The sequence below is a fragment of the Gaeumannomyces tritici genome (genome assembly GCF_000145635.1).
Source record: "Gaeumannomyces tritici R3-111a-1 unplaced genomic scaffold supercont2.11, whole genome shotgun sequence".
In the NCBI taxonomy this organism is placed as follows: Eukaryota; Fungi; Ascomycota; class Sordariomycetes; order Magnaporthales; family Magnaporthaceae; genus Gaeumannomyces; species Gaeumannomyces tritici.
Genome location: NW_008804555.1, coordinates 70,335 through 81,634, shown reverse-complemented (window position 1 = coordinate 81,634; position 11,300 = coordinate 70,335). Strand labels below are relative to the sequence as shown.

At 53.7% G+C, this 11,300-nt stretch overlaps 3 protein-coding genes across 3 annotated transcripts; 1 reads left to right on the top strand and 2 right to left on the bottom strand.

Annotated features, from left to right (window-relative positions):
* Window positions 1–327: 327 nt before the first annotated feature.
* Window positions 328–895, bottom strand: GGTG_13258 (hypothetical protein). The gene has a single exon (XM_009231164.1). It carries the CDS (start codon window positions 823–825, stop codon window positions 448–450), a length of 378 nt encoding a protein of 125 aa, XP_009229428.1. The 5' UTR covers window positions 826–895; the 3' UTR covers window positions 328–447.
* A 7,331-nt stretch (window positions 896–8,226) lies between these two features.
* GGTG_13257 (hypothetical protein) lies at window positions 8,227–8,732 on the bottom strand (the record flags this gene model as incomplete). The annotated part of the gene is made up of 2 exons (XM_009231163.1): window positions 8,227–8,407; window positions 8,596–8,732. The coding sequence occupies 2 exons, from the start codon at window positions 8,730–8,732 to the stop codon at window positions 8,227–8,229; spliced, it is 318 nt and encodes a 105-aa protein (XP_009229427.1).
* Window positions 8,733–9,468: 736 nt separating this feature from the next.
* GGTG_13256 (hypothetical protein) lies at window positions 9,469–9,999 on the top strand (the record flags this gene model as incomplete). The annotated part of the gene is made up of 1 exon (XM_009231162.1): window positions 9,469–9,999. One exon carries the CDS (start codon window positions 9,469–9,471, stop codon window positions 9,997–9,999), a length of 531 nt encoding a protein of 176 aa, XP_009229426.1.
* Between the last annotated feature and the right edge of the window lie 1,301 nt (window positions 10,000–11,300).

The following is an 11,300-nucleotide window of genomic DNA, read 5'->3' as shown; positions in this document are numbered from 1 at the left end:
GTGCAGCTCCTAGTGTCTGCTTATGAGCATATCATAATGGACGAGTATGTCGGGTACAAAGAATGGAAGGAAAAGAAAGGCGAAACGCGGAGGCTGCCAATCAAAACCAGAGAGGATGCGGCCAAATGGGAGAGATTCGCCGACGTGGCGCGAGGTGGATCAGAGGTCAAATCCAGATGTATCAGTCCTTTGAAAACGGTAGGTCGATACTGGGGCGCAGGCTTTGTCCAGCACTACCAGTTGGCTTCCAAGGGGGTGAGATATTGCGAAGTTATCGGCGCCGCAGCGCGGGAGGTTCGTGATCTGGACGAGGCTGTGACGAAGCTGAACAGGTTGATGCTGCGGCGGCATCTGGCCACCGGGCGGGGGCTGCGTCGACTGCGCGAAGTGGTCAACCCGATCGATCAGGCCGATCTAGTGGATCTAAAGGCCTGGTCGCACCGAAATTCATTCGACAAGGACAAAGACTCTCTTCCGTACCGGAAACTGGCTGCTGCCGACTTGCCTCCCGGCTTTGGCTTCGACAAATTTGGGCTCATGGTGCGAGAGGAGTTTGCTGTCTCGTTGCCCGCCGACACCATTGAAACGGCAGCCGCGTTCGGTGCTGATATCACTGGACGCTCGGGACCCAACCATGCTTGCAACGTCGGCGTGCCGGGGCTTGATCCCCCGCACGGCGCCAGCCCGGGGGACTCGAACTTCGGCCGTTTCGTCGAACAGGTCCTCGATGCTGTCCTTGCACATGAGGAACCAAACGGGCCATCCGCCGCCAACGAGAGCAGTGAAGACGCTAGCTTTACAGAACGTCATGCCGGCGCCGCCCATTCCTCTTCTCCGGGTCCCTCCCAGTCGACAACGCCGTTGAGCTCACCGCCAGAGTCTCCTCCTGCCACCCTTTCCGCTGCCGGAGTCCCGTTCGGGAATGCCGCACGAGGGCTGGCCGACACCAGCCCACCCGCCGATAGCGACGCCGATGACTGCCGGCTTCCCAAAGATCAATCATTCCGCCAGCTTCTTCGCTCACGAGTAACAAACTCCGACAAGTCCGGCGGCGGAACAGCGGAAAGTGCTAGAAACGCGGACTGCCAACACGCCACCAATGCTCCTGTAGCGCGACTCCGAGGACGAAGTGGCAAGCCAGGCTACTACGAAGCGCCGCCGAGAAGGCCCAAACTACTCCGTCAGCCCGAGCTGCTCAGCACTGCGCGTTTGCAAGAGCGATGTTGTCCACCAAAAATATCATCAACGCTACTAGCGTTTCTGGACAAAATGGACAGCATCGCAACCGGGCAGATGCCTACATTCATGTTGGTCGGCGTTCCTTTTCAGGACATGTGTCATACACATCTTAAGAAGTACACAGAGGCAGTCACCAGCACGGAGTCCTTCAGGTCATCTCCAAAGGCGGAGAAGGAGCTCCAGACGGCCGGCCTTGATACAAGCGACACTCCCCGGCGCCGGCGTGCCTCGCTTTCCGAACCCATCGACACTACCCCTCTAAAACGGCTGCGGTCTGATGATCAAGATGCGTCGGGCCATAGTTATCTGCCGGCCACGACGAGCCTAGACGGCCGGCCAAAACATGATTCAATTCGCGATGAAGCCTATCGCCGGCGAGTGCTTAGGGACATGGAATCAACGGAACATGAGCCCAATTCCTGGGGGAGCCAAACGGACGCATTGGTTTCCCAAATCCTGTCCAAAAGCAGGCCGCCCACGGGCGAAGATGCATACTTCCTAAGCGGAAAGGAAGCAGCCCAACGTGCAGAGCTTGGATCGGTCGACGTGCCTATTTTCACGCAAGGCCAGCAGCGATTCCAGTGGAAGGGGAAAGACCGCCCAATTTCACAGCTGTTCTATCACATGGAAGACCTTGGCCTCGATCGGACTGTGTCCGTTCAGGTGCCCTCTCGCAGTTCGCTCAAGGAGTCTTCGGAGCGTAGGACGCTTTTCCAAGTCCGAAACCGGTTCCTCAGCCAGCGGTCAACAAGCGACCCCTGGAACCTTCTTGACCTGCAGGGTTCATTGCCTTCGACCCTGCCGTCTTTTTTGGAAGGCGACAACTGCCAACTTCTCCTCCGAATGCGCGATGCCATTCTAATGGGCAACGATGCTCAAAGGATAGCAGCATCTGGAAAAGATTGGAACACATGGCGCAACGTCGTAGAATGGGCACTCCTATCTGAAGGAGGACATAACACGGCGCCGCATATGGATAGTCACGGCTATTCAACCTGGATTACGGTCCAAGAAGGAAACATTGGCTTTGGATGGATGTCGCGCCCAAGTCAGCAGGAAGAAGATGAATGGATAGCCAATCCGCATGGCTATACCGGGGGTGAATGGAGATACGTCATTTTGTCGCCGGGACATACTGTCTTTTTCCCCTCTGGCACGATCCACTTCGTCTTCAGGGTGCAAGGAGTACAGACATTTGCGCTGGGCGGCCACGTCCTTCAATGGTCTGGCATTGAGCGGTGGCTTAGAGTGGTCGTCGCTCAACTGAAAAACCCGGAAATCACTAACGAGGACATGGCATCGAGTGCGCCAAAGCATGTTCAGGTCGTCAAGCGACTTGTTGCAAACAGGATCAAGGCTGGCCGGGTGGAAGAGATGGGCGGACGAGATGCAGTCTCCAGACTGTCCGCATTACTGAAGGTAAGGGGTTTACACATTACGTTTGCGACATGCGGGCTAATAATCGCTAGGACTTCGACAGTATTGCTGGGGGCTTGCGTATAGCAAATGAGCAAAACCCGAATACCCTGGGTCAACAAAAAGGTATGTACATAATCCCCTTTGGAAATGTCGTCGCTAATTATAAAGGGGACGCTCCAGATCTCGTTCATTCGATCCCTTGTCAGCCTCCCAGGCGTCCCCTGCCGACATGTGCCCCAAAACGTTCCGCCTAAGTTCGAGCCAGGATACCGGGCAGCTTCGGAGTTGGGCGGGGTCTTCCGGGCATATATGGGCATTGGGTGTGGTTATTCCTTGGTAGGGTACGAAAAGTCAAAAGTGGCCAAGGTAGAAACGGGAGCTGGAATTTCCTTTTTGTTGGACTGCAGCAGGAAATGAGGGCCAATTTGCTCGTATCGACTCCGCGTCACTCCCTCGTCTTGCACGCGACTACCTCGGCACTCCTCCCTCTCTCTGTCTTCCTCCCCCGTCCTCTTCATAATCAGGGCTTCGTCGCGTCGCATTGGGAAGCAGCAAAGTCATTGCGCAGAGTTTGGTCTGGCTTTATCTACACACGCACATACACATAACGTGGTTCATCACCGAGTGCCACACATCAGCGAATGCCACAATTGACACGTCCACGCGACAACCCGATTTCATCCACGAATATCTCCATAACAAACAATGGCAAACAAAAGCGACGAACGCAAGATTGTTCTGGCCCTTCAGGCGATCGCATCGAATCCACAATTGAGTATCCGGGGCGCCGCCAAGATCTACGAAGTCGACTTTTCCACCCTCGCCCGGCGGAAGCGCGGCCAACCTGCTCGACGCGACAGCGAGCCCAATTCTCGGAAATTAACGGAATCCGAAGAGGAGGCGCTTGTCAAGTACATACTCGAGCTGGATTCTCGTGCATTCCCTCCCCGGCATTCTGGTGTTGAAGATATGGCCAACCGACTGCTCGCCGAACGCGACGCGGGCGCCGTCGGCAAGTGTTGGGTCGAAAGGTTCGTCAAGCGCCGCGCAGAGCTCGGCACGCGCTGGATTCGAAAGTACGATTACCAAAGGGCCAAATGCGAAGATCCCAAGCTCGTTTCTGCTTGGTTCGACCTTGTGCGGAACACTGTGGCCAAATATGGCATCCTGGATGACGACATCTACAACTTCGACGAAACCGGCTTCCTTATGGGCATGATCGCCGCCGTCATGGTCATTACAACATCGGAAGGCCGTGGTAAAGCAAAGCTGGTCCAGCCTGGCAATCGGGAATGGGCTACGGTCATTCAAGGGGTTAACTGCTGCGGCTGGGCGATCCCCCCTTTCATTATCGTCAAGGGGCAATACCACCTGGCCAATTGGTATTCGGAAACCGACCTCCCACGCGATTGGGTTATTGCAACGAGTTCCAACGGGTGGACTACGAACGAGCTCGGCCTGAAATGGATTCAGCATTTCGACAAACACACGGTAAGTCAAAGCACCCCATCTCCGCCACCCCCCCTTGTCCGCCACCTAACATGAGTCGGATTGGGATTAGGCCTAGCGCATTCAACTGCAATTTTCTACCTTATTTTAACTAACTAGAATACATGAAAGTACTGATTCCTGATCAGAATTTTCCGCTCTTTCTGACGCCGTATCGCTGATTTCCTCCAGTGTACCCCTTCGTTGTGCAACGCGGCGGATATTAACGAAGGTTTCGTTGGGATCCGGGGCCACCCTTCTTTTTTTGCGAGGTTGCTGTGCCTCTAATTGTGCCTCCAACTGCTTGATTTTTTGATGGGCGGTAGCCAATTCCAGATCACGTATTTTATAACCTTTTTGGACCTTTCGGAAGAAAAGCCGTGCCGTGGTGGTGGCCGGGATCGTGGCGCTAAAGTTGCTAATTTGGGAGGCCAACTTTCTGGCCTGTTTGGGAGTTTCCCATGGCATTTGGGACAGCTGTGAAAGCGTATTCGAACGCTGTTTAGCCCTGTTTTCTTCGGCAGATTGTTGAATTTCGGCTCGTCGTTCGTCTTTGTTGGAATTTTCGATCAAAAGCCGGTTCATTAGGGGTTTGGCTATATTGCGAGGCCAAAGGCCTGACGCCCGCCACCCCGATTTAATTATATGTTCGGTTAGGGCTTTGCTACGTGCGTAGGCGTAAGTTTGTAAAAACTAACGCTTTCCTACCACAGTAAAGCTAGTAAATAGACCTTGGAACCCTATTCTTTGGCGGTAAGCGTGTTTGAAAGGGCTGAAAACCGATAGATCGAAAGGTTGCAAAACGTGGGAGGAATGAGGGGGTAAATATAAAAGATATACGTTGTTTTGCAGGCAAAGAGACATAAACTCTTTGGTAACATGGGATCCGTGGCCATCTAATATCAAAAGCCGGGGTTTAGGGGTAGGGGGTTGGGTGCGAGGGAGGAAGATTTTTTGCAGCCATTTTACCCCCGTGCGGTCCGTAGTCCACCCGCTATCCGTTGCAGTGAACTCCCAGCCCTTGAATTGGCCTAAATCCTCCGGAAACCACTGTTCCTGCACGTATTTCCCTTTGAAAATGATAAAGGGAGGAAGCGAAACCCCAATGGCCGAAATGCATTCGATAAACGACGTCCAGGTGCGGTCCCCAGGGTCTTTCCTTTGCAAATGCCGGGCCTCTGCAAGGCCTAAAACAAGGCCGTTGCTCGTCTTGCCCTCCTGCAGGCCCCCCTCGTCTGCGTTGTACGTATTTTCCGGCTTGATCCCGGCCACCTCCGGGATCCGGAGGTACTGCCACCAGTCCTTGATAACTGCAGTAGTAGCCCCTTTAACTCGTGCAGATTCCATGCGCCGGGTTCTGCAGGTACGAACCTCCGGATATCTTTGCAGAAAACGCTTGATCCAACGCCTCCCGAAGGCTATTTCGGTGCCATCCTGAATCCCCTGCAGTCGTAGAATCTCCTCCGCAAAAAACCGGACTTCTGCATGCGTTGGAGGGAGGCCTAAAGAGGCCTGCAAGCGTATCCAATCTGCTAAGCCCTTCTCCTGGGACGGGCCTAGCCGCTGATAAGGTTCTTTTGCCTGCCGGATCGGTAGGGCGCCTTTAAGTCGGTCTCGTAGGGTTGACCTCGGTACCCCATAAAGTCGGGCAGCCCTCGCGATTGGGACCTTCGCCTGCACCGCGGCAACGGCCCGTTCGACTTCTTCTTCCGTATATTGTTTCTCGGGCATCCCAGCAATCGAATGCAGTAAAAAGTATGGAAAACGGATGAAAATTGATGGAATCCCGTAGAATTGAAATACGCGCGACGATTCGGGGCCGTGGGGCTGGCGGGGTGGCGGACAAGGGGGGCTGGCGGAGATGGGGTGCTTTGACTTATCGCGCACGAAAGGCCCATATCGTTTGTTAGTGCTGGACGGCCACGAAAGCCACCACTCGACGGATTTCGAGCTCTACTGCCAAGAACACAACATCATCACGCTTTGCATGCCTCCGCATTCGTCTCACTTCCTTCAGCCGCTTGACGTTGGGTGCTTCAGCCCGCTGAAAAAGGCGTACGGTCGACAAATCGAGGACCTGATGAGGTCGCACGTTAACCACGTGACCAAGGTCGAGTTCCTTTCGGCGTTCAAAGCGGCATTTTTTGACTCTATGACTGAGCAAAACATTCGAGGAGGCTTTCGAGGGGCTGGCCTTGCTCCTTTCAATCCGGATTCGGTTCTGGAAAAGTTGAATGTAAGGTTACGGACTCCAACTCCCCCGAGGACGCCCCTGAACGACCCCGAACCTTGGACCTCCAAAACGCCCAGGACAGCCAGGGAAGCAACTTCGCAGTCCGAACACATCAAAACTCGAATCTCCAATCACCGGAGCAGCTCTCCGACACCCATGCTAGCGGCTGTGGACCAAATTGCAAAAGGGACGAAGGCGATAATGCACGAGGTGGCCCTTCTCCGAGCCGAAGTATTTACGCTTCGAAGGGCGAACGAAGCACTAAGCAAACGCCGGAGGGCCAAAAAAACACGTGTCCGACTTGGAGGGTCACTTACCATCAACGAAGTACGGAATGTTCTGGACCAGCAAGAGCTGGATGGACAGCTACAGCAAGAAATGCGCGACCATGGGGGCCAGGAAAGGAGGGCGACGACAACTCGTCGGCGATGTGGCACCTGCGGCAAAACCGGACACAATGCGCGCACGTGTCAGGAAGAAGTAGAAATGTCCGATGTATACAGTTCCGAGTAGTTTGAATGGATTCCTGGCGTTGTTGGGTTGGCATGTGCGTCGATTGACTGGAGGTCGGGTATGGGTGTGGCATTCGCTGATGTGTGGCACTCGGTGATGAACCACGTTAATGCATTTTTAAAAAAGTTATTTAAAATAAACCCTCTCATATAATTTGTATGTGTTACAATCAGGCCTCTGCTCCTAGGGTAGGGCACCTAAGGGGCACTGAACAGTAACTGTAGACTGGGTTGACTGGGTGAATCACTGGGACCTGGGTGCAGGTCTGAATGCTTGCTCCAAGGGATGCTTGGAAGCTAACTTAGATTGACTGATGCCAGTGCATTCTGTCAAAAACTACCTAGGACAGTAGGAAACCTTTCCTTCTTATACTCGGGGTCTTTGCCTACAGGGCGCCTGCTCCGTCGTCGCCGATAGAGCACCCTGCTCTGTCGCTGTCGACAGAGCATCCTGCTCTGTTGTTGTCGACAGAGCAGCATTGTCGTGTTTACCTAATCATAGTTGGTGGCCCTTCCCCGCTTCATGACCGAGTGCGGGGTCGTCCTGGCCTCCCTGGGCCTCGTGTTTGGCCCGCGACGGTCGTAACACGGTCGTAACAGTATGGGATTTTACACATTTATGTTTGCCTTAACTAATATTTTAACCGCTAAAATTGTTGCAGAATTTCCTAATACTTTGTGTATATCAACGAGAACAATCATCCTCTTCGAAGGACAGAGGGAAGAGAGGACAGACAATGCATTCTTCCCATTCATGGATGACTAGAGACAGTGTTTTCTGACAGATCATCAACTAGGCGGTTGAGTCGGTTGATCACATTTTTGCTGGATAAACCGACCAACCGGTTGAGCAGCCAAACACGGCATTATTTTGTTTCACGGGAGCATGCATGTTTGGGGGCTCGGTTGGACTTTAAAACAATGCACATAGCATCCGCACTGTCACACGGAAGCGACCTTGGGAATAGCCTCACTATGACTTATGACCCGTGCGCCCGCATGGAGTAGGCGCCGAGGACCAATCCCTTGAACAGGGCTACCAATCGGGCCAATGGCCGCGCTGGGAATGGGTGAACCTGTGGCAGGGGCCACTCGTACAGGGGTATATCATCCTGGCCATGTCCAGGGACCCCCTCGGGAGATTCTGCCTCCTTAAGCATCTCTTAAGGCCATGAAAAGATTATTAGCTTCATCAATGAGATCATCCCTCTCAAGCCTGCATTGCACCCTTATAACACGCACCGAGATATTCATAAGTAGATTAGCATAAACTAAATTAAGACGACCTTCCACCGTGGGTTTAATAATTAGAAAAATAATGCCGCGTTTGGCTGCTCAACCGGTTGATCGGTTCATCCATGCAAAGCGTTCTACCCTGCAATTGATCCAATTGTGAAACGAGCCGAGGATCTGCGCCAGGATCCCCTGGGCGCCTAGATGTATCTTTCGCGGGGATTTTAACGTCCCTGGCCACATTCGAACTCCGAGATAGTTTATATTTAGGGCCTGTTCAATACTATTGTGGTTTTTGGTTTTTCCCATACTATTTTTGAAAACCGCTTGAAAACCAGTTTGTGGATCTGAGCCAGGGGGGCCCGGATCCCGGTAAAAAGCCTGATAAATATAGCTTTTGACCCGCCAGAAGTACCTTTTTGACCAGGCCAACGAGTCGCCCAGATGGAGGCCCTGTAAGCCACGTGTTACCCTTGATCATGGAGGGTCTGGGAGGATCTGGGAGAGTCAAAGAGGGCCAGGGCCGGCGGGCCGGCCTCCCGATATAGAAGATCGAGGGGATCCGGATCAAATGAAGGGAGTAGGGTGCACCAAGTTAACTCGCTCATTCTGACCGCAATTTTTGCCCGTTGAGTGCACCGAATAGTTAATGTAATTAGAGTATATTAATCTTTGTGTTGCTCGTTCTGTATTTAAATCTGAACTGCCAGAGGTTTCCCCTTATATACTTCTAGAATCTCTGGCTTCTGGGCTCTCCAACGAGCCTATCGCTGGCCTCAGAGACCCTTTGGATCCTACAGAACGTGAGGCTATTCCGGCCTGCTTTGACCTTGGATCCTGACTTTGCACGGGTCGTTGTTATTTTTGGGAATAGCTTCTATTCTGAGCGTCTGTGCCCTTTGCTTTTTATAGATACACATTCCCTGTACTCCCTGCACGGGAATCCTGCGAAAATCGGGCCCAAATATACATGAACGGGCACAGGGCTACCCCGGGCGTTGTCTCCACGTCGAGAATTAAACTTAAATCAGGGCAAAAAACCGACTAGGGGGTCAAAAAACCAAAAACCTAATAGTATTGAACAGGCCCTTAGCCTCACGTCGCCACGCCGGCGGAAAGTGAAGCTATTCAAAGAATATCAGCAAGGGCTCGGGTGACATCAAGAAGGGAATTATCGCCGGCGACCCCGGGGCGACGGGTAGGCCGTTCGGGTTTATTTTTAGTGCATTTAGAAGCCCTGATTTCGGAGATGACAGTGATATTAGAGATCCAAGCGGGCGCCAGGCAGGCGCCCGTAGTTGTTAAGTGTTGTGTAGCAGCAATATACTATCGTTTGTGCTTGTTATGCCTGCTTATTCCTCCCAACGGTATTCCTTCCGGCGCGGGCGCCAGGAGGAGCCTTTTCAGCCGCTTAACAGCCATATTACTCTATCTAGCGACTCCTCTACCTTATCCTCTGACGACGAGGACCTTCCTGTACGGTCCCAGGCCGCCCTCAAGCCCTCGCAGATCACCCTAGGCACGCCTCGGCCTATTTCCCCCAGCGCCCGCCCTCCTTCCCTTGAGCCGGGATACGACCCCTTCCTCGAGGCCACGCAAACGACCGCCCGTGAGCCTACCCCAAGCCCTTCCGAGGCCTCGTTTCTCCCAGACTTCCAGGCCGAGGACGTCTTTAGCACCCCACCGACCTCTGAACAGGCCTGGCATGACCCTGACGACCTCGTTGAGCCTGTTGATAGGCCCGTGCCGGGCCTCGTGAGGGACGGGCGGGCGGGCAGAGGCGAGACTTGGTCCCCTACCCAGGAATTGCGGTTCCTGCAACTATTGGCAGAGGCGGCCCGGGCCGGCCAGATGAACCCCCAGATCGCCAACTAGCTCTCCAAGTGCCTCAAAAAGGCGGCAGGGCGATTGCAGGCCCAATGGCCGCTAATTCAATGGGCAAAGAGGGTCAAGAATAAGTACAACTATATGAAGAAACGGTACAGGGACTGGGAAGGCTTTGGGCGACGATCAGGGGTCAGCGTCGATCCCTATACAGGGAGATACAGGGCGAGTTGGTCCTGCTTTGAGGCTTACTTTGCAGTCAATCCGGGCGCCCGTTGGATCAAGGAGGGTGCGTGTGTAACAAGGGGACAGAGTCGGCTTGGAGAAGTCTCAATTTATTAATAATTCTCTCAGGGCCTCAAGGAGATGCTTAAGGAGCCAGAATCTCCTCGAGGGATCCCTTCGAGAGGCGCCTCCTATATAGGCCGCAGAGTGGCCCGTGTAGAGTCCTAAGGTACGTATCTAATTGTGGGGCTGGGAGTGCCAAGCGCCTGCAGCTGGTCGTTGGTCATGCAAGAGACCTGCGACTTGTTGGAGGCGGTCCAACCCCGAAGCGCCCGTTTATCCCGGCCTCCTTACTGGCCTTTAGTTGGCCCAATGGCCTTCCGTTAGTCACAGGGGTGATCCCCGTGTGACAGCGTGTTGTTGAGATCCCACTGCAGGGCAGGCAAGATGTCGACCCAGTCCTTACCGGAGTATTGAGCGTGCATGCGGATTGCGAGCTTAACTGCCTGGTCCTTCCTTTCTAACTGGCCGTCGGCTTAAGGGTGAAAGGCTATGGTCATCGCGAGTTTGATTCGGAAGGACAACCAAAAAGCTTTCCAAAAACGGGAGAGGAACTTGCTGTCTCTGTCGGAGATGATCGCTCGTGGGCAGGCCCAGTTTCCCAGAGGTGGCGTGCTAGCACTGCGGCCTAATCCTCGGCCTTGTACGTGTTGTGGCCTGGAAGTAGGAGGGCCCGCTTGCTCGTTTTGCACGTCACTGTCATCATGGTGTCGTAGGCGTCGAAGACCTTGTGCTGCCATGGCGTGCCCTGGGCAGGCATTACGGACATGCTAATGATGAAATCCATGGCTAGAGTGCTCATCGGCTCCAAAGGGGCCTGAATAGGCTGGAAGATTCCAATGGGGAGCTGTTTGTTGGCGCTGTTGGCTCCGCACGTGTGACACCTCTTGACGTAGCTATCGACGAGTTTCCTCTTAAGTCGACCCACCCCGAGTTGGGCCACCCCCTGTCTTGGGCCACCCCACAGAACCTTCTCGTTTCCGGCACCCGCTAACAAAAGTGAAGCTATCGCGATCTTTTTTTGTTCAATCCAAGCCGCAAATATATCATTTTGAAGCTCTTGATCA